This window comes from Pseudopodoces humilis, chromosome 17 (genome assembly GCF_049639895.1).
Source record: "Pseudopodoces humilis isolate 2021_Gansu_Grassland_sample_001 chromosome 17, ASM4963989v1, whole genome shotgun sequence".
Taxonomy (NCBI): domain Eukaryota; kingdom Metazoa; phylum Chordata; class Aves; order Passeriformes; family Paridae; genus Pseudopodoces; species Pseudopodoces humilis.
The window spans coordinates 10,680,231-10,707,853 of record NC_142216.1 but is presented as its reverse complement, the minus strand read 5'-3'; the positions used below and the strand labels follow the sequence as shown (position 1 = coordinate 10,707,853).

At 45.1% G+C, this 27,623-nt stretch overlaps 1 protein-coding gene across 1 annotated transcript in view; it reads right to left on the bottom strand.

Moving 5' to 3' along the window:
- Positions 1–27,161, bottom strand: part of PDLIM4 (PDZ and LIM domain 4) — a 44,511-nt gene extending 17,350 nt beyond the window's left edge. Inside the window, exons 1-3 of the mRNA XM_014253264.2 lie at positions 26,930–27,161; positions 12,513–12,664; positions 914–998 (exon numbers count right to left, since the gene is read on the bottom strand). Coding sequence (XP_014108739.1) covers positions 914–998; positions 12,513–12,664; positions 26,930–27,022 — 330 coding nt within the window. The 5' untranslated portion in view covers positions 27,023–27,161. The remainder of the gene's footprint in view (positions 1–913; positions 999–12,512; positions 12,665–26,929) is intronic.
- Positions 27,162–27,623: the final 462 nt, after the last annotated feature.

Sequence of the window (27,623 nt, the reverse complement as noted above, 5' to 3'; positions counted from 1 at the left end):
TCAGCACACATTCAAGGCAGAGCCAGACAGCAGAAGCTGCCCTCTGCCTATCTATTCCCCTGGTCTCCTCCTTGTTCATCAGATATCTCCACAACATAGACCACCACATGCAAAAATGGACAATCCAGTACCTCATAAGCAGAGAGGAAGAAGAGAAACCCCATTTCCCTTCCCATTGAGAAGACAAAGGAGAATGAAAGTCACCTCTGACCTTGCTAACAAGCCATTAGAGATGAGTAGGAAAGATGGGGAGACCTGCTCAGCTCCATCCACCACCTGGCTGCTGCAGGAGATGGGATAGTATGGGGCAGGATACAGGTAGAAGGCTCCAGGGAACAGAGCTGAGGACAGAGGGAAGAGAGAAGCTGCAAAACAGAGAGAAGGACTGACAGGGAAAAAAAAAAAAAAAAAAAAAAAAAGATGAGAACATTGTAACAAAACACCACCACCACCACCACAAACCCAACGACCAGAAACACCAAAAAAACCAGAAATCCACCATCATGGGAGGCTAATCACTGTCACAGGATTGGAAGCGTACAACAGATTTTGGAAGCACCCAAGGTAGAGGCACACCAGCTGAGGCAGATGCAGACAGATCCTGGGCATGCTGTACTCCAGGAAGGGCAGGCACTGCACAGTCACAGGACCCTCAACAGCTCCATCCAAAATAACACTGACTTTGAGCTTGGTCATATGGCTCCTGCACTGCTGCAAACCAGGACTGTACAAGCCCAAGAAAAGCACAGACAGACCTTCACAGAACTTTAAAACCACACATGGAAACTCCTTCACTTCTGGAAGGACTGCACAGGTCCAAGAAGAGCACAGTGCTTTCCAGACTCCACACATGGATGTCCTCTCCTCAAAAGCAAGTTGGAAGAGCAGATGTGTAGGGCTGTAGCTGCCATACCTGTGGGTCCAGCTCAATGTTGATCCGGTACGCTTGAGCCTTGCCATCTTCCAGGACTGGGGGTGACCAGGTCTTCCCTTCAGCTCTGCAGTGGGAAGTTAAGTAAACTCTGCTTAAATTGCTTTTAAAAAAGACCAAACCAAAGTGCTCCCCCCAAACAAACAAAACCCACAAAAATCCCAAAGAAAGAAACAGGCTCCTTAATCAAAACAAAAAAGAAATTAAACAAATTTTATAAAAGAAGCCAAACATATATATAGCTGTGGTGGTTTCACATTGATTGACATTTGGAGAAAGAACTAAGAAACCACCAATGGAAGTGATTTCTTTGAGAGAAGCTGCTGGGAGCTTCCTCAGTGCATGGGTAAGGCCAATAGCTGGCTAGCTCTGAGAGCTGACAACATTTTGCAACATTTAGAAATTTGACCCGCCTTTGTGAGATCCACATTTTAAAAACCACAAGCCCGGGGAAATCTCACTCTTTGCTTCCAGCCTCACAAAGTAGCTGAGCTCTGGTGGGGCTGGACCCACTTTCCTGTGATTTGTGCAGCTTGGGGGAGGCTGGGCCAGACCCCAGTGGCTCCCGGGTGGGGGACAGAGGGGCCCCAGCCACTGACATCTTGCCAACACTAAGCCCCCCGCCCGCCACCAGCCCAAACCGATCCAGGCTGAGCCAGGACCGCTCCCAGCGGCTGCCAGGTGGAGGGATGCACCCAGTGCATCCTGAAATCCAATACAGTGACTGCTGTGGCCACTGGGCAAGATATTGACCCTTTCACTACACAGATGAGACCTGCAGACCTTGTTCCTCTCTCCAGGGAGAGAAAAAGAGTGACAACACCTAGAAAGACAACATGAAGACACCAAGGTCAGTAAAGAAAGAGTCAAGCCTTGGATGGAAGGAGAATGAGGAGATGCTCTAATGGGGCTGAAATAGTCTTTTAGTAGGGCCATGGAGATGGACAATGATATACTGAAATATGTCCTTTAATTCATGAGAGTGTATGGGGGGATGAAGTGTTCAAACTAGATGTGAGCAGAGGCATCCATTGATGAAGCCAAGCACATGTTTGAGTAGCTGTAATCCCATGAGAAGTTTGAACAGAGAGAGATGAGAGTAATGAAAACCCTTTGCCCCCAGGGAGAGAAGAAAATCTGTTCCCAGAGATGATCACAGAGACAGATGAAGAGAACCTTTGCCTTTGAACAACTCATCCTTAAAATAATACCCCATTAAGTTCATGACCCATGGACACACCTCTAGGAGGGCTGTGAAAATGGGAGGATTGTCACGATGCAGAACTTTTTCCTGGGCAGCTGCTACTCATGGAAATGAAAAGCCACAAAAGAACTGCTTCTTGTGGAGAAATCTCAATGGCATGACAAAACTCCTTTCCCTACAGGAACTGATGAAAGACTATTGTACAGTTAGTACTGCTTTAACATCCCAGGATCTGTCTCTACGTTGTCAGTTAGGAAAGGAAAAAGTTGGGTAGGGGGAGGAAAGATGTGCTGGAGAGGGAGGAAGGGTGTTCTGGAGGTTTTATTCTGATGCTTCTTATTCTTGTAGTCTTGTTAACAAAATTTCTTTATACTTTTTAAGTTTTAAGCCTGTTTTGCCCTTCTCCTAATCCATATCTCAGAGCAAGAAATGATTAAGTGCACTGGTGATTTTAGCCAGCGCTAAATCCACCACAATAGCATATATTAATTTCCTGGCAGGTTTATATTTTATTTGCATTTGTCCAAAATTATCCTCAGAAACAGTACAATGATGAATAGAGAACATGACAGCTTCATCCTATTAAAACCAGGAAGCTCAAAACCATACTTAAACTACAAGGTTCTGTCTCAGTTTGGAGTTAAAAAAGACAAACTTATTTTGGTTCAAGAAATCAGAAGACAGGCTCTTGGTGGCTCCTGTTTTGCATATTCCTGGCTTTGTCCCTTTATTCTGGCCCTGAATCCAGAAAGAATTCTGGTTACATGTGTGTATAGATACATGTATACATATATACACACAATCCCTGGCAAGCCTGTGTACCAGACCACATCAGGAACTCTATAAACACCTTAAAGGGAGACGGCTTTCACCACCCTGTATGAATCATCTTGACCCTTTCAACAGTTGCCAGATAGAAAATACAGCCCTAAAAATACAGTTTCCATTCCCAAATGCATCTTCAGTCCTGCCAGGGCGGAGCAGAATACTGTCACTATCCAAAGATTTTCCATGTGCCTGATCATTTTTTTTCCTCACAAAGACAGCTGGGGACATGGCTGGAATGTGATTTTCAGCATAGATCTCCAACACTTAGGGTATGAGGGAGCCACAGGGGCCTGGGCAAGGTCCAGTAGGTACATACACAGACTTTCCAGGATGCAAGAAGGTTAAGTTGGAAGATGGAAACTCCATTAAGTTCAAGATAAAGCTTTCAACATGCAAACTGTCTATCATCACAGTCTGTATATGCACCACTTCACAAAAATAGGTCTTGTTCTGTGGGCACAGATGCATCCAAGCATCCTTTGTGAACTCTCACCCTTGCCAGATATACCACATTCACTTTCAGTTAAATTATCTGCAAAGTCCAAGTTTGAAAAATAAGGAGCACAATTTTAACCCAGGAATTCTCAAGGAGATTTTTACCTTTGGTATTTTGCAGCTACACAAGTCAACATACAAAGCTGCCTTTCCAAATCTAGGGTCTGACCCAAAACCTACTAAATGCAGGGACTCCCACTGACTTTGAGCACACTTTGGATCCAGCCTCTGAGGATTTCAGCTTTTTCTTCTCGCTACTGCCATTACAGCTTTTTCAACAGGGAGTAGTTACTCTCATAGCTAGCTATCTTGTTCTGATCATTTATCTTTACTATTACTTGATTTTAGGCTGGGACAATTCATTATAAATTGGTCTTTCCAACTGGGACAAAGGAAACAGTACCTCCCACGAACATCAGCATTCCCAGCAACCCCAACTTGCTTTGTGCCATGATCTGGTGCTGTGTGCATTGCTTCCACGCTGAAAATCAAATCTGGAGGTCCAGAACAATGGAAATGCCCAATTACATTAGCAGGGATCACCATTATTATTTCTGTGCTCTCCCCTGCACTGAGCTAACCCGATGAGAGCTCGCAGTGCCCCAAGAAGGGTCCGTGATGACTTTCCCCCCGCTCAGCTCTGGAGATGATATGCCAAACACAGCTTAAAGCATCCCCAAAGATTTCAGCCTGCCAGTAAATAAGAACAGAGCTTCAGAAGTGATTCTGATTGCAGAAGATAAGAGCAATAGCAGTAAATTCATTCTGCGTGGAGATACAGTATTCAGTCACCAGTATTGCCAGCACTTGCCAGTTCTCCATACCCCTGACAGAGATCACACACTGTCTGTACCAGAAAGCAGATAAACCTGTGCTTTCCAAAAGTCATCATGGCTATATTTACACTTAATGACAGACATGGATAGACTTCAGTTTACATGGAGAAGTCCATTCATGGTTAATGCTTCAATGATTAAACTCAACCTTCACTATCAGTTCTGCTGAGTGATGAGAAGTTCTTGATGTAACTGAGACCAACTTTGACAGCTTCCACCAACAGTTTGAACAAAGCCAGGTTCATGTTAGCATCAGCTTCCACTTGAACTACACTGAAACAAGCTGATACAGCACAATTTGGGCTCCACTTGGCACTGTGAAAGACAAAGCTCAGGTGAATGAAAAATTAATTTTTTTTTAATTTTGTAGGGAGAACCACTAGCCTCACCAAAACCAAAGTCAAGTTGTAAGTCTGATGAGCATTTATGCTTACACAGGGAGATCCCCTCTTTTCCCTGGGAACAGCAAAATACAATCTAATCTGAAATAATAACAATTAAGAGACGACTCTGCCTGAGAGAACAATGCTACAGGCAGCTACTTGCAGGAGGGGCTGATGCTTGGAGCTCATGCCCCAAATCTGGCTGCTAGGAACATCCCTAGCAGGACCAGCAGCACAAGGGTCCCCTGTACCCCCCAGAACAAGCCCCAGAGCAGTGGGGGCTTGGGGGGCCAGCAGAGTGACCCCCAGCAGCAGGTTCACCCTAACAACAGTCAGAGCTTTGTGTTTAGGAAACAGCAAAAACCCAACACACTTGTCATACATCACAGGCAACAGATCAGGCATCACTCAAATGTTTCGAGTTGTTTAATTTACAGCTCAAGGAGAGGAGAAGTGCTCTCAGATGTGCTATAAGGGATTAAAGGCAGCTATGTGGAAATCATTACCCTGCACTTACACCACTCAGCTCTCTTAATGGCATCTAGGACAATCCCAAGAAAAATAACTTGAACTAGGTTAGTGCAAGGCCTTCCACACAGGGCTTCTTAGGAAATGGATGCATAAACAGGACATCATTAAATAAAACAAAGTTGCAGACACCTTTTATCCCACCATTTGCTTTCTGAAAGTCTCAAGAGTCATTCTCAGAAGATTACTTGCATATGCTCACATATTTTACCAGAATGTTTTTTCACCTGGTAGCGATCTGCAAGTCTCACTCTCAACATCTGTAGAGCTGCTTTTAAGTTGCAAGAATTCCTGTGTCTTACCAAATTTCTAATTTCTCCATCCCCTTAAAAACTAACCTTTATCACCTGGGGAAGTGTCAGCTTGGATCCAGGTCACTGCTGTTACCATGCAGCCGCAAACCACCAGAATAATCACATGGCTACATTTTACCCCCTTTGTTTGGGGGGTGACTCCAGGGTCCTGCCCATCTCCTGACTGCTCTTCATCTCCCACTGTGGCACATCACTATGATCACAACTGATTGTTATCACTGATATGGCCATTAGCCTTCTAGAAGCTGAACTTGGTCTACAAGCAGTTACAGCTGATACTTCAAACCTCCCAGGATTTTGAACCTCACCACAATAACTATAAGATGTTGGATCCATCCTCTGCAAGGCAGGTGAGCAGCACAGGAGATGAGCTCTGCTGAGCATCCCAAAGGATCCAGCTCGTTCAGACTATGTGAAGAAGCTGAAAGATTTCTCCTCCTTCATTCCTCTCAGCTGAAACCATTGTGTATTGCTCTGGAAAGCTGCCGGTTTTCCTCTGTATTAGTCTTCAAGGAGCTCCAGAGAGGAAGCTGTGATTCACTTTTTCAGTTGTACTTTTACTGGAAACTTGAGAACAGACGCTGTCATCCTTCCCATCTTCCAGCAGCCTGCTGGAAGTGCTGCTTACAGCTAACAGACCCAAATAAATTCCCCAGGAACTGGGGGAGATGGGAGGAACATCAACTATATGAACTTCTAGGTACTTTTGTGGCTACATGTCCAGCAAATTCTTTACTGGGCTTTCTCACACAGAAACTTTCAGAGAAACTGCATCTCTTTACATAGAGCAGGAATAGACAGATGTGCTAGTTTTGCATTAATTGACATTTGGTGAGGAAGGAAGAAGCCACCCATGGAAATAATTTTTCTGAGAGAAGCTGCTAAGAGCTTCCTCTGTGCCTAGCAAAAACCAATAGCTGGCTAGCTCTGGGAATTGACAACCTATTAAACCATTCAGAAGCTGTATCCACCCTGTGTGAGATTCACTTTTTAAAGACGGGCAAAGCCGAGAAATCTCTCTTAGCTTCTACCTTTACAGAGGTAACTGGCCGACCCACCCCTGCGCGGCCCGGCCGAGATTTTCTGTCCCCTGAGGGGCGGTGAGCGGGCTGCCGAGCCCCTCACCGGGGAGTTCACCGGGGCCTGGCCTGGCGGGCAGCTGGGGCCCCTTCCCAGCGGGGCTGGGCCCCTTCCCGGCAGAGCCAGCCACTCCTTCTAGCGGCACCGCCGGGCACTGCCGGGCCCTGCCGGCCGGAGGCTCTATTGGTGCTGGGAGCGGCCCCGAGGCCAGGAGGGGCCGGGGGCCGGGAGCGGCCATGGAGCCGAGACCGCAGGGCCGAAACATCAGCGCGACCGAAACAGCGGCACATGGCTGTGGCTGCCTCAGCAGGGCTCGCGATGAACTTTGTTTAGTTGCTTTTAGCCAGCCGTGCTGCGGACAGAAGGACAAAACCAGCAGCAGCAGCTTTTCTTGTTGTCGGCACTCCGCATGAAGAAAAGCGCTGAGTGAAGGCAGCAGCCGGCACGGCTCACACGGTGTCAGCAAAATCCCCGTGAGCAGCAGCGAGAGGCACGGCAAGCGATCTCCCTGATCCCAGCCTGGATGAGATCAACGGTTCAGCGCTGCTGAACTCCATAAAAACTCTTTTAATTGATAGAACTTGAGAACAAATGAACCTACGAACACCAATTCTCTCTCGAATCCAAGAAAAGAAAGCGTGAAGACAAGTAAAAAAAAAAACCAAAACATGAAACACTAAAGGCAGTAAAGAAAGAGTCAAATTTTAGTTAAGAGGGGATTGAGGAGATGTCTTAGTCTTAAACCGAAATCTCTTCGTAAAGCTTTAGTAAAATTATATTTTTGATATATCAGACTTAAAAAAAAAAGCAAGCATATCTCTGTTCCCAAAGATAAAAGAACAGAACTTTTAGTTCTTTATGCAAAAACAGCTCATCTTTAAAATAGCGCCCTATAAGTTAATGTAGCCCATGAAAGCAGCTTTAGGAAAGCCGCAGGGCATAAGAAAGACTTTTGCACTGCAAACAGATTTTCCTTTCCCAGGTGGCTAATTCACTGTAACATGGAAGCCACAAGAAAACTGCTTTTTGTAGAAGAGTCTCCATGACATAGGAAGAGAAACTCCTCTCCCTACAAGAACTGATAAAAAACTATTATAGAAGTAGTAACTGATTAAAAATCCCAGGTTTTGTCTCTACATTGTCACAAAGAAAGAAAAAAATTGTAGGGAGGGGAAGAGAAGTGTTCTAAAGGTTTTCTTCTTATTATTTTCGTTTCTGTTAATGAAGTTTTCTTATATCTTTTAAGTTTTAAGCTTATTTTAATCTCCTCCTAATTCATCTCTCACAGCAAGGAATAAGTACATACTTCTAGGAAGTGCACTGGTAATTTTAGCCAGTGCTAAATCCACTACAATAGAGAATCTTCATAGTCAATTCTCCAAACAGTCAGCAGTGGCATACACACAAAATCGAGGGGGAAGAAACTGCTTCCAGGATTTAGTTTAGAAAAAAGGAATCAAAACCAAACCTTTGAGGATTTATTCTGTGACACCACAGTCTGGAAATAAATTCAACTCAACCACCCTGGGGTTCTTGGCTGCACCTGGGGCCAGGCAGATGCTCCCAGTCATCCAGCACCCACCTGGCCCTGTGCACAACAGCCCCAGTGCTGTCACCAAAAGAAAGGGCTGGAATTGGATTGGAATGGAAATCATTAAAGTTTGAAAGTTGAAAAAGCCCTCTTACACCATCAAGCCCCATGTAACCCCAGCATTGCTAAAGCCCACCACTAAACCATGTCCCCAGGTGACACATCTACGTGTTTTTTAAATCCGTCCAGGGATATGAGTTCCCTGGGCTTTCAGTGAAGAAATTTTCCCTAACAGCCAATTGAAACCTCCTCTGGCACAACACACTAACACACTTCTTGCCTCTTAAGGAATTTGTTGTGTAACTTGGAAGCAACTTCACAGTGCATACAAAGAACAAGTTTTACCAGGTGTCTGTGAGTAATAGTTCATGGGGCTGCTCAACACCCCGGATCTTCTCCAACTAGCTGCCACATAACTGGCCTGACCCTTCCTGCACAAAGGCAGGCAAGGTACATCCCGTGCTATCTTGGTTTGAAATTCAACAACTGGGAAGATGATGATGGAACACCTGCCTAATTTATCACCAGGGCAGCCTGAACCATCCCACTAAATCTTAATCAGCACCATCACTGCCTTCCCCACAGCCTCACTAAGCCCATGTGAACTCCTGGCCTTCCATTTTAGAGCCATTAACCACAGCCTGAACATCCAGCCCTTATTCCAGGCATGCCCAAGTAATTCCTCACAGCTTACATCAATGCCCACATAGGCATCAGTTACATAAATCAACTCCTTTCATAAACCAATGGAGATTTTCAACCACTTTGTTTAAGAACAATAAGGCCACTGTGCTGCTTTGGCTTTCACAGCATCACTGCCCAAAGACAGACTTGCACGTGTTGGAGAAAAGCAGGATCCAAAATATCCAGGGACAAATCATCCTTTAACTTCAGGGAGGTCAAAGGTCTGGCCAAGAAAGGAGTTAGAAAATGGAGGGTGTGAAGAAGAAGGGAAAAACCCCTCAAGAGATTTGTCCTTGATAAAGGACAAAGATTTGAAAGAAAGGAAGTATCTGCTAGTCCAGCCTTGAGAACAGGGGCAGCTTCAAAGATATCAATATTGACTGTGGACTTCAGGGGCACAGGAGAGCCATGGAGCCCAACATGCCTAAAAAGCTGTGACATCCCCTTGCCAGCAGTTTTTCCAATGTGGGCACAGGGCCAGTTTCTTCAGGAAAGCTGCAGCACAAGCCTTCACCCTCCCTGGCAGATGACAAAAGGTTCAGAAAAAGCTGTGGGGCTCGCCCTGGCTCTCTGGCACAGAGAATCAGGTCTGGACAGTGCTGCCAAGGGTTTCCCAGCAGTCTGTGTCAGCAGGAACAGCAATGCCATGAGGTCTCCCATCCCGCACCCAAGGTCCTTTCAAACAGTGATTTCAGCAAAACACAACCCAATTTTATGGCTGCCTTTATTTGATGCATGATACTTGGTCTTGGCCAGGCCACTCAGTAACTCCCCCTTCTTGTTTTCCCCACATTCTTTCCTACTGAACTTCCTGGTCTAATGGCATTTACTGACCAGAGTCTGAAAACAAAACCCATCTTGTTTTCTGTCTCAGTAACATAAAATGTTAAAGGTTGATGGAGAAAGGGCATGGAATCAAGCAGTCCAGAAGGCAACCAGGGAGATGGAAGCACTGCACAGCTCCCTGCCCTCCCTTTAACACTCATGCCTGGCTGGAGGAAGCCTGCTTTGACAAAACAGAGTTAGCACCAAATTTCATGTGTTTTCACTAAAGACATGCAACAAACAGGCTTGTTATTTCAAATCCATTTCAGACAAACACATTCAAAAATAAATCTTCTCATGTTGACTTGCAAACTGTATTTTACTGAAGGCAGTGTACAGAAAAGATGCTGAAAATTAATGCAATAAAGAGCATTCTCTGCCCAAGGGAAAAGATACCAATCCACACCACCACAGGCAAGGCTTTCTTGAAGAAATCAGCCTCAGAGTAGGGTCCAGGGTGTTGATCCACAGCTGTGACAAACAGCAGTGGCTGGACATACACACAAATCAACAAAACCCCTCATCATTGCCCCAGGACATGGATCCCTGAGCAGGACTGGGTCACCCCACGTTCCAGGAGGCAGAACCTGGAGCAGGGATCCACTCACACCTAGGAGGAAACGCCAGATGTGCTTCCAGCAATGACTAACTGGGCAACAGGATCCAACAGGTCACTTGGGAGACAGGAGAGAAATCCAAGAGTCAAGTCGCTGTGCATCCACTTTGGGCCACACTGAAAATAGACCTAATAGGTCATCACTGGGTCTGCTGTCCTTACTGCAGAAAAAACCCAAACTATTCAGTTTTTCCTGTCCAGAGAAATGGCACTCTCATGGACATCTCTGGGGGCAGCAAAGGTGCGTTCTGCCCTTGGAGAAGCCACCAAACTGACCCAGCAGTGTGATCTCCAAGAGGAACCACCCCAAGCCAAACAGCTCCTCACCTCTGTTCCTGCCTTGCAGAGCCTTGAGCGTTTATTTTTGCCTATGAGATACAAAAGTCTTTAAAATCTGTGTTTATAAAGACTTTAAGGCCTGACAAAACCATTGCAATCCTACTGCTTAGCAAAGACTGACCATGTCACCCACGAACCCTGCACCACTGAAAGGCTGTGGGCCACCAGCAGCAAGATCTCTGTTAGAAAATTCACCTCTGCTGGACACACCACAAGCTCTCACTGTTAAAAACAGCCACACCTTGGTAGGTACAGTTGGGAAAAAAAAACATGAAGCCACAGACCCTCCATATATCATCTTCCAGATCACCCTGAGGTCATGAACGACCATTTCTGTGTCTCAGGGAAACCAAGCAGCCAGATATCCCTAACCCCAGCAAGGCACATACCAACACTGCTGTGAGACCACTGTGGCCACAACCTCTGTCCTGTGCAGGAATGACCACTTAGGAGAGGAGCACTTTCACAGATATTCAAGGGTCCAATCTGAGCCAAAAAACAAACACCAGTTGATATCAGTGGCTAAAATGAAGTGTAAAGGTGGGCATTCAGTCCATCAATTCACACAGTAGAAACCATCATCAGTGAGAATAAGCACTGCCATGCTGCAGGTGAAAGTTGTTTCCAGCAAAACTTGGTTCTAACTCCCAATGAAGCTGCTCTGCTGCCAGACCACCCCAGCAGCTGATGGCTCATCAAAACCTCCTGTCACTACACAAGGATTTTCATCTCTTCCAAGGAGAGCTCCAGTAGCCTTCAGACAGTCAGGAAGGGAACCCTGGTCCTGCCCTGGGCACAGGTCTTGGGGGCAGAAAATCACCTAGTCTCCCTAAAACTGCTCTGGATGGAAAGCAAAACAACTGCCCTCCTTGGCTATGGAAACTCCATCTGTGTAAAGGGTTTTTGCTTGCTTTCCGTATTTTTTTTCTTTTGTAATACTGAAGCCACATCGTCTGTACAACATGGGCTGAGCTCAGAGGACTTTGCTTTAGCCAGGCAGCTCAGAAATGCCTGTCTGAGGAACCATGAGGAATCACAGAAGGTTTGCTCCATTTATGGCAGCGCTCCTTCCCCACTGCCCAGGCATCCAGTCAGAACTACATGGTTTTCCAAGAAAAGTATAAACAGTAAATGATAGCTCTTTATATCAGGAAATGCCTCTTTAGTGAAGTGCAAAACTCTATCCACTTATTTAAACCTACAACAGATAGTATTAGCTATTTGTGAACTTTATAAGGAGTGTTCATTTTGCTTGGGTAATTTGTGATTTTGCTACAGAATTCATTCAAATAGAAATCAAAAAAAACCAAGAAAACCAAACCAACCAAGCAAAAAACCCACAAATAAACAAAAAAGCCCACAACACAAACACACACACAAAAAATCCAACTTAAAAAAAACCAAACAAAAACCCCCCAAATACCAAACTCATGCTTTCATTTTGCTTCAAAATACCCTAAAAAGTGAATTTGGCAGGACCTTCAAATGTTTTTTCATTGAACAGATGCCTAAAACAATGGGTGGATGTTAATGAAGTGGCAGGGTTTGTCCAAAGGAGATTTTGATTCCAATGCTACTCTTGCTTGAGTTGACACAACCTCGAAGACTCAACCCAGGCCACAGCCTGGACAAGCCTTACAAGGTACAAATGGTAATCCTCACGTATAATAAACTGAACCCACTTTTTCTATCGGTGATCCATTAAAAGTCATTTTGTTTTACTGTTTTTGAAAACACAGGACAATAACCCAGACGATGGGGATGCTCCAAGAACCCTGCCTGAGAGCACATCTGCTCCAGGGCCAGCCAAAAACTCTCTGAGCAAAACTGACACAGGAGCCCATCAGAGAGAACCAACCTGTTCACAGAGAGCAGCAGCTGGTCCACACATGCTTTGATCTTGTTTTGTGCTTCTAGATGTGTCATGTTGTCCGTGTCCTCTCCATTAATTGCCAGAATAATGTCTCCTGGGCACAAGTCCGCCATGGCTGCTTTACTGCCAGGGTTAACCTGGGGAAAAATAAAAGGGTTACTGAAAAGAATATTGTTTTGTTTTTAAATAAGTCCAGTTTCTTATAAGATGCAAGTGAAGGGTACAATTATTTCTGAAGAATATGTGTTTTCTCTCCACCAATGTCACCCACCGGAGGTTGGATGTGTCAGAGCTCTCAGGTAAGCCCCAGGTCTCCAAGAGCCTACAACAACATTCTTTGAAATAAGGAATTTCAGTCAACTCCAGCCACTGTGTGACCAGGTCCCTTTTCCACATTTGTCTCTTGAAATGCTTGAAATAAATGTAATATGCTCTTTCCAGAGAGATGCTTCACACTACTTTGGCTTGCAGACCTTTCATGATGCTGCAAGAGTCAATCCCTAAGTAGCACATTAAATCCTCCTCTCTGGTTAACCACCCATGCAGAAGCACAGTCCCCCTGTCTGCTGCCCTCCCTGAAGAGGTCGCATTTGACATCACTTCTTCTGGACTGACATCCAAATGAACTATCGCTTTCTAGCTCTGCATAGTCACCAGCCCCAGAGGGATGATTTAGCAGATATGGCATTTGGGAACATGGTTTAGTGGTGGCCTTGGCAGGGGGCGGGTAACAGCCAGAATAAATGATCTTGAAGATCCTTTCCATCCTAAGCAATTCCATGATTCTATTCATAAATATCACACAGTTCTTTAAGCCTCTACAATTCTTTCCTTTTGGTTTTGTGGGAGGGCCAGAACCCTCTAAAACTTCTAACTTTGTTCCTGAGGAGCTAATGACAGGTCCAGATACTGTTTGTGGTCAGCGACAAGACCAATCCTGTAGCTTATAAAAGAGGTTCTTGAGAAATTACCATTTCAATTACATAATCCTAAATGTGGTTTTAATTTTTACAATAATATAGAATGATACAAGGCATAGTCACAACAGGTAAACATGTCTGGTTAAACTCTTACTAGCTATATGTTTTCCCTCTAATTTCCTCTTCAGTTTATTCACAGCATCTGCTAAGCAAACACATTTTATCAGCTGAGAAGTTACAGCAAGCCTGACTTTTGCTTATTCATGTGTCACTGCATTAAAGCAAGCTGGTGCTTTGATTCTGCTTACTCTTGATTTACACAGATGTAATTCCCTGTCTTAGTTGGTGGGTCTCTGCCCCACCCTCCTTGAGAAACCCAGACAACAGGAGCACTGCTCTACCCACCACCTCCCCTTGGCTTACAACAGTGCATGACAGCAGCCAGAGACACTGGGTATAGTTTTTCAGACAGTAAGACCAAGTGGGGCAGTTTCCCAGTGCCCAGAAGCCCCCCAACCATAGGCCATCATTAAACAGGTGGGTTTTTTTTAGGGGGCATGCACACATCCCAGCTTTCATCCTGATTTCATATAATCTTATAATGGCTTGTGTTGGGAGGGATCTTAAACATAACCTTGTTCCAACACAGAAGCACCTTCCACCCAGGTTGCTCCAAGCCCCATCCAACCTGGCCTTCACACTTCCAGGGAGAATTTGTTCTGTTTTTGTAGGGAATTTGAAGAGGATTCAATCTTACCTCAACAGCCCCTGTGGATTGCACTAGAGCTATGCTTGGTGAGAAGCAGACAGCCCCCAGTGTAGCACAGGCCTGCTGCACTGCTCCCTGCATGAACAGGGCTACTGGCACCACCAAAACAAGAACCTGAAGGTGTTTAAGAAGCTCCAAACTTTCTTTCTAACTTCTGGCAGTTAAGTAGAACTGGCAGCACAAGTTAGAGCTTTTGCTGCATTGTCAGAGTAAATTAGTATTTGCCATTTGCTCTTCAATGGTTTCAGCTGGGCTGTTTGGCTTGAACAAACCCACCCAGACCAACTGCTAATGGGCTGCCCTATGACTCAGCTCAGAGCAAACAACAGGACATGTCTTTCAGCTCCACAAACATTAAACTCTGACAGAGGACATTTCAAGCCAGGACAGGATTATTTTTCCCCTGGCATAGTTAGGGTTTTCTGAACCCCTGTATCCATCCACATGGCATTAGGGTCCTCCTACAACCACAGAAGCTGCCAGACTCATCAGAAAGTCAACCTAAAGCTCAACCAGCAACTCCAAGGAACCACCTCCATGCTCTTGCCTGCAGTTATCTGCTTCCCTCAGTGTTCATCCCACAGCCCTGACTGCCAGCAGGCTTTTAGACAGGCTTTTTTGAGCTTTATCCAGGACAGCTGTATCTTGTTCTTGTCTATTCAGTGCTGTCTAGATGTCTGATGGATTTTTTCCCCCTGTAGTGATCTTAACCATGTTGTAGCTTCCTTGAAGAATAAGCTGTTCACAAATGGGACTCTTAGCTGTTTCCTATTTTTAGCTTGTGCTTTATTTCAAATTATTTTGGCAGTATTTTCATATTAGCATTTTATGCTAGCTGTGGAGATGACCGAGGGCTTGAAATGGAACTGCACTCCATGAATTCATTTGAGATACAGCATTGGTGTCTCAACAGCTTGGGAATCATTGTAATGTCTGTCAGGCCCAAAGTTTGTATTTTACTGAATAATATTTAAAATACTGTAGACTAAGGTCTTTTAACCCACAGCTGTGCAAAGCCATTGACACCAAACACCCCATAGAAAGCCTGACAAGTCTGGTCATGGGTCAGTACTGTGCCTGAATCCTTGTGCAGGGGTTCTACCTGCTTTGGACATGGTTTAGCGGTGACCTTGGCAGTGCTGGGTTAATAGTTTGACTCAATGGTCTTAAAAATCTTTTCACACCTAAGTATTCTGTGATTGTATGACATTAGAGCCTGGCAGTGCACAGAGGTCTTGGGATGGAGCTTGTATCAGAGGCACTCACTTGTCCCTCTCTCTGGAGAGCCCTCAGGTCTGCCACCCTGAGCCAAAACCACAGTGTGTGCGACATCATGGAAGCACACATGAATCTGACAGTAATCAGACACATTATGAAGTTAAAAACACTGCAGAGAAAACCTGCACTGAGTCACCGCATCCCTGTGTTCTTGAAAGGGGCCTCCAAAGGAGCTGACGTTTGAGAACAGGAGAGGATTAAGGAAAACAGTGGTAAGATTTTATTTGGTTTTGAAGTTCTCCATCTGTGCCAAGAACAAACCATTTCAAAAATCAAGTGCTAAATGAGCACAGACCAAGCTTACAATGGATATGTAACTCAGGGTGGTGTGAGCTATCTACCCACCACATGCAGCAGTGAATACACTAAAACTGAGTCCCAGCTCATGCACCAGGGCCTAACATGGGTTATGTCCCACAGCACCTGCTGCACCCTGCATGTGCCACACCTCACCTTGCCCAGGCTAGATACCTGCCAGGATTTGGGCTGCTTGTGTCCTCCAGTGAAGAGTTCGGGCAGGGCAATTACTCACCAGCAAGGAGCCAGCCCAGTCCCTCACACCCTGGTAGCCCCCAGGGCAGCAGGGCCCTACACAAATGTTGGTGTTTCAGGTGGGGAATTCTGTGGGTGGATGGGGTGGTCTAAGCCCTCACACCATCAGCAGGGTCTTGCTCCCTGTGAGGCCATGCAGCTCCCAAAGACCTCTGCTTGTGCCATGGGGTGACAGCAACCTCAATATACCTTCAGAGCAGTCAAGTGTACAGCACCAAGAGCCAATACAACAGCAAACACCGGAGGCTTAAAGAAACATAAATATTTTTATTACAATTCCCCTAAAAGGTTTTATTTTTCAATCAGACAGGAATCCCACCTCCTGTGGAATCTCTGAGCTCCCAAAGACATAACTTCATGAAGCACTGAAGCAGCACTGAGGTGAACCCCCAGACATCAGCTAACTCACACTCCTGGTTACTGCTGACCTGCAGGCAAAAATATTTTCCCAACAACATAAATCAAAAGCCAACTAATGGAGACTTGGGGTGAAGTTGCCCAACACAGACAAAGCCAGTCCTGCAAAAAGGGGAGAGGACCATCTCTCTGCACCTTCCTGCTCCGGAAGTACCATCCAGCCTCTTCCTTTGTGCCATCCCTGGTGCTCAGCAGGTTCTGAGGCACAGCCTGGCATGCGATCCGGAAGAGCTGATCGTTTCATAGAATCACTGAATAGTTTGGGTTGGAAGGGACCCTTAAGATAATTTGCTCCTACACCTGCCATAGCCAGGGACACCTTCCACTAGACCAAGTTGCTCCAAGCTCATTCCACCTGTCTTGCACACTTCCAGGGATGGAACAGCCACAGCTTCTCTGGGAAACCTGTGCCAATGCCTCACCACCCTCACAGAAATAATTTCTTCCTCATATCTAATCTAAATCTTTCTTACTTCAGCTTAAGGACAGTCCCCCAAGTTTTCTGGGAGTGGCAAAGCAACTCAGAGGAATAGGTCCAGTGCAGTGGACCTGTCATCAGGGACCATGGCAGGGCTGCAGTGAGCTGGTGGCAAGCTCTTCATGAGAGGGTTAAACAGATCCCACAGTGCTACACACCACCTAAGCACTGCTATATTTTCAGCAGGAAGGAACCAAGCATGAAATATGTGCAGAACCAATTCAAGTGCTGGGGAAGTCACTAGCACTTGTGTTTCCACAGCTCCTTTTATGCCCATAGAAGCACTGGTGTGTTCTCTGCCCAAGGCAGCCGCACATGCACAGCACGGCCACTGCTCTGAGAATGCAGCATGCATGCCTGCCAGCTTTACTGCTCTCCCAAAATTAAATAATAACAGTCTGAGTTTAACCTCTCCACAAAAAAAAAAAAAAAAAAAGCCGCTTCCTCGCTTCTCTCTCTCAAAAAAACAAAGATGCTTGAGAATGCTTATAAACAGAAAAGACTAAAAAAAACAAACCACTTACCCAGTAATGATACTGTAGAGCAGAGCACAAGGGGGTGTTTGCAGAGCACGTGCCCCAGGTGAGCAGCTCTCCAGGCTCGTGAGATCCCAGAGAGCAGCCTCTCCCCACACAGCACACCTGTGGAAGGTGCATCCTGCAGGGATTTGCTCCCCTAGGAAGCCATAATGTACTTTTTCCCTCCTTTTCTAATAAGAATATTATGCTTCTTAATCCCCTTAGGCTATGTCTCATTTGTGACATCTTTCTATGTCCTCCACATAACACTGTGCTTTGAAAAATACCAGAGTCCAGTATTAGTGCCTGTCTCAACCCCCTTCTATTGCTCCAGTAAGAAAAAGACAAATTTAAAGAAAGAGCTCCCAGTCAACATCCCTTCTTTCACTGTTCTCTGCTTCTTCAGTCACCACAGAAAGCTCAGTGACAGCACTGCAAGCATCACCACCACACTGTGCCTTTTGCCAAATCATCCACCAGGGAATTCTATCTCAATAAATAAAACCAATTTTTAAAAATAAATTTTTCCAATCATATTCCCCACTGGTTTTTCCAGGATTACCATCCACCTCTTCACTCTCCTCCAAGGCAATTACCCCCCAGCAGATCCCTTGTCCACCCAAGTGGATACTCTGATGCTATTAAATTGATAATCCCAAAGCCAGCAGCAGTGCTCTTACGTTGCCATTGGAGCATTGCTTGGATTTACTGAGTGCTGCCATTAAAATAAAGTACATTGGGGCAACTGCCTTGCACTTAACCTAGAGTTGGTTGGTGTTGGAGCTGTGCAGTCTAATTTAGTAATTAGTAAGCAAGGTTATTTGCATCAAGAGGAGTTTGCTCTTGAAACACAGTGTTCTACCTTCTGCCCTGGAGCTTGGCCACAGAAGGGTGCCAGGGCTGGGAGAGCATTCAAAACAGGGCAAAGTCCCCATACCTACTGCCTGCATCCCCTGCCCTCACAGGGATGGGAACCCTGCCCACCACAGGGACTGCTCTGCTCTGGAACAGCTTTCCTCAAGCCAACTTTAGAACTGGGCAAACACCACAAGCTGAAACAATCAATACTTTAGTAAAAGGTTAATTTGTAATATTAACTTAATCCCTTTTTATTTCTACTCTTTCCCCAGAAACCTGCCTCTAAGGTCACCTTGTGTCAGGACTGAAGGATGAAGGATACAGCTCCTCACTGCCTGCACTGGCCTCAGCACAGCCAGAATAAGTTAGTCTTTTTCTCACAGAATTTTTTATCCAAATCAACAGAAGGTGCCTATTCTGGCCATTCCCATCTACATAATGAAGGCAGCTTTATCTCTGCCACATCTTCACTTTTTATTAAAAGTACTACTCTAATGCATCCTATCAGTGAACAAAGCCAGGATTTAACGGGTTAAAAGGTGCAATCCCAAACAAGCCCACACAGACCACACAACTCTTCTCTTACATCAGTGGTAGTTTGTCGTAGGCAAGGCTGGGGAATTTTCTGTTCTGCAACTGTGATCAAAAGGGCCTGATTAAAGTCTTCGAGAGGCTTTCAAGATAGTGTGACAAAATTCTCAGCTTTTAAACAAAGCCTGTCAGCTCCATGCCAAGGGGTAGGGAATGATCTTACTAGCTACATGTTTTAGAACAGGAAGAGCCAAGAGTCAAATAATTAACTAATGAAAATGAATTCCGTAAACCCTTTAAACATTCTTTCCAGGGATTCTCCTCAGCTTTTCAAAGCATCCTGCCTTGAGTTCCTTGCCAATTTGTTTGCATTTTTCTACTTGCTTATATAAAGTCTGATGTATCAAGGCATTATTTAGATAAGCTCACAGCCCAGTAAATGATGAACACTGTTTATGCAATCTGAATTCATTTAACTACTGAAGAAAATAAGCTTAAAAGAAGGGAAAGAACCACAGTACAAGTATTATAAAAGGCAAGACACCCAAAAATCCTTTTGAATTCAAGTACTAATGGATCCAAATCCAAATTTAGAAACAGATTGATAGTGTAGATCCTAACCCAGATCTAAGTATGAGGTCTCTGTTCAAAGAGGCTGAGAATCAATGAAATTGGACATGTGTTTTAGATCAACCAGCCACTAACCCATGTGCAGACCTCAAAATGTCGATGGAGAAAAACAAGGAAGAGATCCACAAGGATCATCTGGTGTATTTTGTCAACAACTCTCTTGCTCAGCCCAAGGGCACACAACTCCAGCAGCACTCACCACACTGCTCATGGTCATGGCTGTCAGGAGCCCCTTACTCCTTCCTCCAAAAACAAGTTAAAGATTCTGTGCTGCTTTACTGCACAGAACAGCCCAATTCAGCATTCTGGCTGCTACTACACTTAAATCTGCTTTATATTTACTTTGCCTTATTAGGGAGCAAGGCCAGGGAGGGACAGCTACCCTGGGGACACCAATGACCCCTTGATGTGGTTGTGCTTGGAGCACTACCGTAGTCCCTCAGCTACTGCACTGCTGCACACCACTGCACAAACCAGATTGAGCAGCATCACAGAAAGTGTTCATGGCCAGAACTGCTTCATATCCTTCAGAGGTTTAGGACCCAGGTCTACAGTGAAGTCTTCCCCCTCTGACACCCCTCAACAAGCAGCAGGGCTTCTTGAGCCCTTCTCAGGAGCAAGCCTTAAGTGCTGTGCAGAACACATGGAGGAACTGTTAAGAGTTTGCCTTCCAAACCATCTGCCTCTTGGCCAGGAAGGTAGGCTGACACTGTCCTTCCCATCAAAAGGGAAGTGTACACAGAGTGCTCTCCAAAGAGAAAAAAATTCTTCAACATAAAAAGTTTAATCCAGTTGGTGAGCATCCCTGAAGTTTCATTCTTGCAGCACACTCAGGTGTTAATCACAGAGTGCAAAGATTTGTGCTTCTGCGACACAAATGCTTTCTCCCAGTTTAATGGTGAATGTCAAGCATTTTGCAGGGTTTGGTCTTTTGGGCCAGAAGCTTTACATATGCCAAAGTTTCTGAAGTGTTTTGTTGCATATGGTAAACAACAGCATTGAGAGCGGTGTCAGCATGCTGCAAACCTCCCAGGTGATGATCTCCTCTGTTGGTATCAGCCAGTCCTGGAGTCAACTGTCCAAGACAGCTTCTCTTTTAGCTGTGCATTGCCCATATCTAATAATTAAGAATAACGACTTTAAATAATCTTCTTTATTCTGGTATATTTTGTTTTCTGAAGCTTGGGCTGTAAAATGTCATTGCCACATAATCTGCTATCAATCCACACAACATGTAAAACTACTTAAGGCTTAATGGGTGTGAATGCAAGCTGCTCTGGTTGTCAAGGATTGAGTGTGGCTGTGAGGCATCTTTATGGTATTTGGAAAACTCATAGGCTGAAATCCTCTTGAATAGCACTTTTTGTTTTTAAAAATACATCTGTGTTCTCTGTGGGGAGAAAACAGCTTTCTTTTGAGCCTCTCCTGGCTGTAAAAGTTCCTCAAAAGTCACACTGTGGCCTGATATCTTTGCTGTTGCTCAAGTAACATAGTGAAACCCATGCTTGCTTGAAGTTTTTGTGTAAATTCTGAAGTAGAAACCAAACACAACCTTATCTACCAGGGCCTGGGGCAAGTGGGGTGTTAGGGGCTATGTACAAACCCACTATATGAACAAGCTCTGTGAGATACGGGGTTTGCTCTGGCACCTCTGGCACTGATAACAAATCAAGCAGAGTATTTTTCTGTGAACATGTTTGTTTAAACCTTTTCTATCAACGCTGCTAGATCTTGAGAGAGCTACTGTTTTCTTTCACGCTTTAGCACCTGTGGTTACAGATGACTTAAAAAATAAAAATGTTTTTACTAAGTGTTTGGGTATCTGAGAACTATAAGTCAAGGCATTTTGAGAGCATAGAAATCAGACAACAAATTCAGTTAGAAATATTATATTATTCCTTCTAGGATTCTCTGTGACATGTATTTAATCTCCAAGCTACCAAAAATGAAATTAAATTGCACTGATCTGCATTAATTCCACACAATTCATAATGGCATATTCGTACTAAAATTAAAGGATTTATCCAATTTCAGGAGGACCAGGATTATAACCATCTGCTGTGTTACATAGCAAAAAAAGTTTAGGGAAAAAAGAATAATTGCACATATTTCCCCCTGTATGCTTTTTACACCTGGTGGTATATGTAAGGGCTGTTTGAGTAAGTCTGTTGTTTAACTATTCTCTTTAACCCACTTTATCAAGTGGGATTTAGGTGCACACTTCTACAAAATAAGTTTGAATACCTGTCCCAGCAGGCAATCTTTCAATCTTCAAGGAAAACTGACATCACCACCATTTAAAACAAAAATAATGGGGAAGGAAGAAAAACCCCAAATCCACAAATCCCAAATACCCAGGGACACTGAACCTATACTGCTTTGTCCAGCCTGGCAGAGGTCTGATGTGTTTTCATGGGTGTGCTGGGTTTCTTTTGTTAACTTGCCCCAAGGTCAGACCTTGCCTAAATGGATCTACATGAATCATTCTTTCCACCTGCTTTCCCACTTGGGATTATCAGTCTGCTTAATTACAGTGATTAGTATTAGGCTTTCATTCCAGCATGTTCCACCAGTACTGTCTCCTGATCCAGCACAAGCATTTATTCTTCTCTTTCAGTTATTAAACAAAAAAGCAATAGAAACACTTCAGCAGCAAATACATTTGTGATGTATTTATGTTAGTTCTTATCTGTAGCTCAGATGAACTGTTCTGTACCAGCACAGCTTCACACTTAACCACCCAGACTTCTCAGCCTGAGTTTATAGGAATGATGAGAAAAACAAAAACTGACTAGCAAAAAGTATTTCCTTCCACTTGAAAAAATCATCCCACTTGAAATACTATAACAACACTGCTCTGCAAGCAACTGAGGGACAGCTTTCATCACTCAGCTCTACACAGGCAGCAAACCCACCAAAAATCAGCAGAAATCAGGTGGGGTCATAGTTTTGGGATTCAGCAACACAGAGTGGCTTCTTCAGTCCATTTGGGAACTCTGAACAGAGAGTCCATAATTTCTATCTAATGAACTATCAAATACATAAAAATTACATGAAACCAAAAAAACCTTACAAAAATCAAAGCCCTTCTAACTTGTCTCAAACGGAGACAAAATTCCTGTTCCTTTTGCTGCTGTCTCTGATCCTTGCCTTCTACACCAACATATATGGAGTTCCTGGGGTAACCAAACCTGTTACTCCCAGCTCTAGCTCTTGGGAGCCCCTTCTGCTCAGCCATCCCCACCCCCACAAGAAAAAACCTCACAGGCCTCCCCAGGTATTATTCCACTGAGTGGGTTCTCTCTGCATTCACACAGGATCACAGCATAGACTTGGGCATTTGCCAGCTGCCTTGACAGAGTCAACAAAATCACTTTTACTGGAATTCCTTCCTCAGCAGAATTCTTTCTCAAGTATCCTAACCTTTAACAGGACATGTCTCTGCTCAAATGTGAAAGCTGCTTAAGTTTAAAGGTAGTTTAAAAGTCAACCTTAACTCAAACAATACCTGGATAATGGATTGCAGACCAATTATTTCTCATCCTTCTTGTGCCACAGTTCCAAGCCAATGCTGAGAACTGCATTTTGCTGCTACACTAGAGACCAGCAGGTCTAAACTAACGTTGAAGCCAGCAGATAAAGGAAAAATTTATAAAAATCTCATTAAAAAAATACTGGAATTGGTCCATTTGCCATTTATCTCTTTAGCCATATAATTTATCTATGACTTCAAAAACAGCAAGTGCATGGATTAACACTGGCAGAACTGGGCAGATGGTGACATCAGCTGCTCCAGGAGCAGGGCAAGCAAGTTCAAGTGACTGAATGCATTCACCTCCTCTAGTTATGCTAATGACTGATGATCTTTTAATCCCAGGCAAGGGGTAGATAACTGTGATCCCACACAGAACCACAGCACTCACTGATGTGGTTACAAGCACAGTGCTGAGAACAGCCAAATGAGTTATTCCATTTGTGTTCCTGAGCCATAGCTGCTGGTCAAAAGGAATGTTGTCACTGGAGTAAGAGCCACAGGGAATCCCCTTTCGCACAGAGGGCAGACACAGCATTAGCCTGCTCAACCAAGGAAATCAGCTGTCAGCTACCAGAAATTTAATTAAGTCTTAAAATCACTTTCTATCAAGTCACTAAGGCCAACTTGAAGCAGATCTTTCGGATCATCTCCTACCCCTATAAATATACTTAGGAGGAGTAACCATTAATGATGTGATGTCCTATACTTAGTGTTAGCTCACTGTAACAGTGAGTGTAAAACAGACTGTGTTTCCCTCCAAGAGCACAGCCTGGCACTATAAATCAGCAGCGTCAGCACTGTGCTAACAACACACCAGTATCGCTCCCCAAGGCTGCATGCCCTCAAACCAGCCCAGCAAACTCCAGTCCTGCTAAATGGGTCCTCCTGAATACACAAGAAACAGGGGATGAAAGGGTAGCTATAGCACACCTAACTTTTCATGTGACTGCATGAGAGAGATGCCCTAAGCATGGCCTTCTGGATCTGCATTTATCTTCAATACTAAGGAACTCAACATCCCACCTGGAACCCTCGCCTCTCCAGGGCAGAGTTCAACATCAGCTGCTCAGCAGAGCAATCAGATCTTTACCCCTTGTCACTTAAGACTGATCAAATCACAGAGGGAAGTGACCTGTTTTCAAGAAAAAAAGAGCATTGCTTAATGTCATGAGCGTATTTGAGCAAGGGATAGACTGAGTACCATCAGCACCTGCACAGACACAGCCACCTCACAGGGGCTAAAAGCCAAAGTAAACCTTTGTAAGCAAGGTAAATTCCATCCTAAAGCAGGACAGGGTCATTGTCATGTTCCATGCTACCAAATCCATATATTGCCATTTATCTCTTGACAATATTATCACAAGACACTTTTGTGGACCACCTTCAGCTTTGCCCCCTGCCTGACATCTCTCTGCCCTACACCACTGTGCCTCAGCTCACCCTGGCAGTGCCTCTGACTATTTCCAGCTGCTCCATTATTTCCAGCCTCCAGCACCAAGAGCTGAATGTGGGTGGCCTTGGATGCCACAAATCCCAAACAGCAACCTGATTTCCCAATATAACCAGTCCAGGTAGAATGCTTGCAGAGCTGTACAGCCCAAACACCTTGTGACATGTTGATCTTCAGCCCCCTTTGGGCCAAGCAGTGGGATGCAGCAATCCCACATCCCTCAGGCAGCCTAGCACACCCAGAATATATTGGCATCTTCCAGGCCCACAGCTGGATGTGGGATTCTGAGACTGTGGTCCTGCCTCCCGGCAGAATTTCTGCTTTTCCAAAGATGTTTGTAATTTAATGGCATTTTAGTATAAAACAAATAAAATTGAAATTAAAGAAGAAAGGCACTTTGAAGGAAGCAGTAGTCAGCCAAAAGCCTCCACAATTAGCAAGAGTCTCCCTCCCGCCATGAGCCAGGCTGAGCAAAGGGGATGGAGGCTTCTCATTCCTGGAGACAGGAAGCCCCCAGCCTCCTTGCCCACATTTCAAACCAGAAAGAACAGATTTCCTGGACAATTACAGAATAAAAGGGAATATGGCACCACAACAACCATGATCAGTCCTCTGCACAGTAGCAAGGTTGCACAGACCCACCACCAAGCAAAGCCCAGGCTCCCCAGGGAGCCTTCCAGCAGCCCCCTCCTGCATCCCCATGGCCAGGAGCTGCAGCAGAAGATAATTCTTCCCCAGCTTTAACATTTTCAGGTACTATTTGCAAAGCAAGTGAGATCTTTTCTTGTGTTTAGGTACTAGAGCCTAAGCAGAGCACCCTACATCTATATTTACATCCTAGTGATTTGTTTACCACCCTCTGGGAGCAGCTGTTAGAGTACAGCACATCAGAGCATCAGCATACTCTTCAGTGGGAGCAGAATTTAAAAAGGATCCAATTAAAAGGCTGCCAAATGGAATAACACCCTACATCTGCTTCTTGTGTTACAACTCCTAGTGATCCACAGCAAGACTGCAAGACTGGCCTGAGAAGAATCATCCTTCTCACACCTCCCAGCTTTGCTGAATCAAACAAGAAATTTAGCAAGCTGCTAATCTAGGCAAAAGCAGACTTAGATTTTCCTTGTTTAATATTAAACCAGTTTTTGGGGTTTTTTTCAAAGCAACAAGAAAATTGGCTGCCTTCACTAAATTCAGCTGTTCACTTCCATGACAAGAACACTTCTACAACTGCCAGAAGGGATTTTTGATACAACCCAAGTTACCAGGGGAGAAATAGAACTCTCCATGTCCAGGAGTTTCAGGCTGAACTCCAAAAGCCGAGTGTCCCCTCTCACAGCACAGCCCCCCAGCTGCCTGTGGACACCTGCCCCAAGTACAGCACAGCCAGCCCCACCTGCACCTCCCTGGCCTTCCCTCTCCTCCATCCATCCCCTCCTGATCCTCCTCCAAAGCAGCCCTCACTGGAGCACTTGGAAAGGGACAGTCCAAAGTAAAAACAGAGACAAAGCCATGCAATTGACATGTTTGAACTTAAACGAAATCTCTTTAAAATACGCTCTCTTCTATAATTACTTCTTTGAAACTCAGGATACGTTTTCTCTTTTCCGTCACAGCTTTCGCAGATGAATGAAAAAAAGGCAAACAGCTTGTGTGCGTTACAACAGTATTTTTTAAGTTACAGCTCCTTTCAAATGCACTCAGTGCTTGTTCCAGAAATTCAGCAGCAGCTGCCCTGGGGAGCTCGGCAATCCTACACAGCCCGACTTGCCGGGAAGGCAGAGCAGCTTAGGGCACCCCACTCTTTCCCGGGGCGATGCAAACAGTGCCCACGGGAGTGTGCCCAGCTCACATACAGCACCTCATCCATCACACCGCCTCGCCGCGATCCTTCCTGAACGGGGGATGGCTTGTTTCCACATACATCCACACACAAAGCCTATTTCAAACTATCTGCGGCGTCTTAGCAAAGAATTTTCCAGAATACGTATTTGTGAGGTCAAACACAAGTGCGAGTACACTTACAAAGTAATTATTACCAGCCCATAGAGACCCCAGAACTCTGCAGCCTGCATGGAGAAACTTCTTGCTGACTTAACTCATACCTTCTTTAAAAACCTCAACAGCCTGTGAACTCACTCCAGGGCACGAATCCAAACCATGTGAACACTAAAAACTTTGAAAGCAGATCCTTATGAATTAACATCTCCCCCCAAGAAAAAAAAAAAAAAAAAAAAAAGAAGAAAAAAAAAAGGAGAATGCTGTAACACTGGGAACATGGGCTGAAACAGTGCGAAGTTCACAAGGGAGCACTTATTTGAGTGTATATAGAATAATTTGGAGCTCAAAAGAGCCCAACAGCCACTAGCCGCTGGGCCCAGGAGAGCCCGCCCGACTCCGGGTGCCACCCGCCCCGCCGCCCATCACCTGCGGCCGCTCCCCGCTCCGCTCCCCCTCCGAGCTCACCCTGGAGATGGTCAGCGGGGCGCTGAAATCTTTACCGCCCACCAAGCGAAAACCCCACGGCGAAGGGCCACGCAGGACCACCGAGTGGGACATAGCAGCGGCGGGGCGCTCTCTGCCCGCAGACTGCGGCGGCTCCGGCTGCCGATCCCCCGCCGCAGCTCCTGAGGGCCGGGACGGAGCGATCCCGCCTCCCCGGCGAGCCCCGCCCGCAGGGCCTGCCCACGAGGAGGGACCCGCCCGGCCGCCTGGCCTTGGGGGAGATTCAGCGTGTTTCCCCCTGAATCCTTTTATAAGTGGGCTTCGGAGGGGCTGCTCGCAGTGGTAAAGTTACAGTACTTTACTAGGAGTAAAGCGTATGGTGTGCTCAAAGCCTCCCTCACTGCACGTTCATCCTCTGCAGTGGAAGGAAAATGATGCAATAGGTCAGTAAATGTTTGGTTGTGTTTTATTCATTACAATAAGTCTCCTGAATGAGAAAAAAGTTCAAGAAAATAATCAGATTTCGTTTAAAGCAGTTTGTGGATATTTCATGGTCATCACTTGGGCGAAAGATAAACTTCCAAGAAAATAATCACAGAATCACAGAATGGTTTCATTTGGGATGGACCTGAAATTGTCATCACAATCCAAACCCCTGCCATGGCCAGGGACACCTTCCACTAGATCAAGTTGCTCCAAGCCCCATCTGACCTGG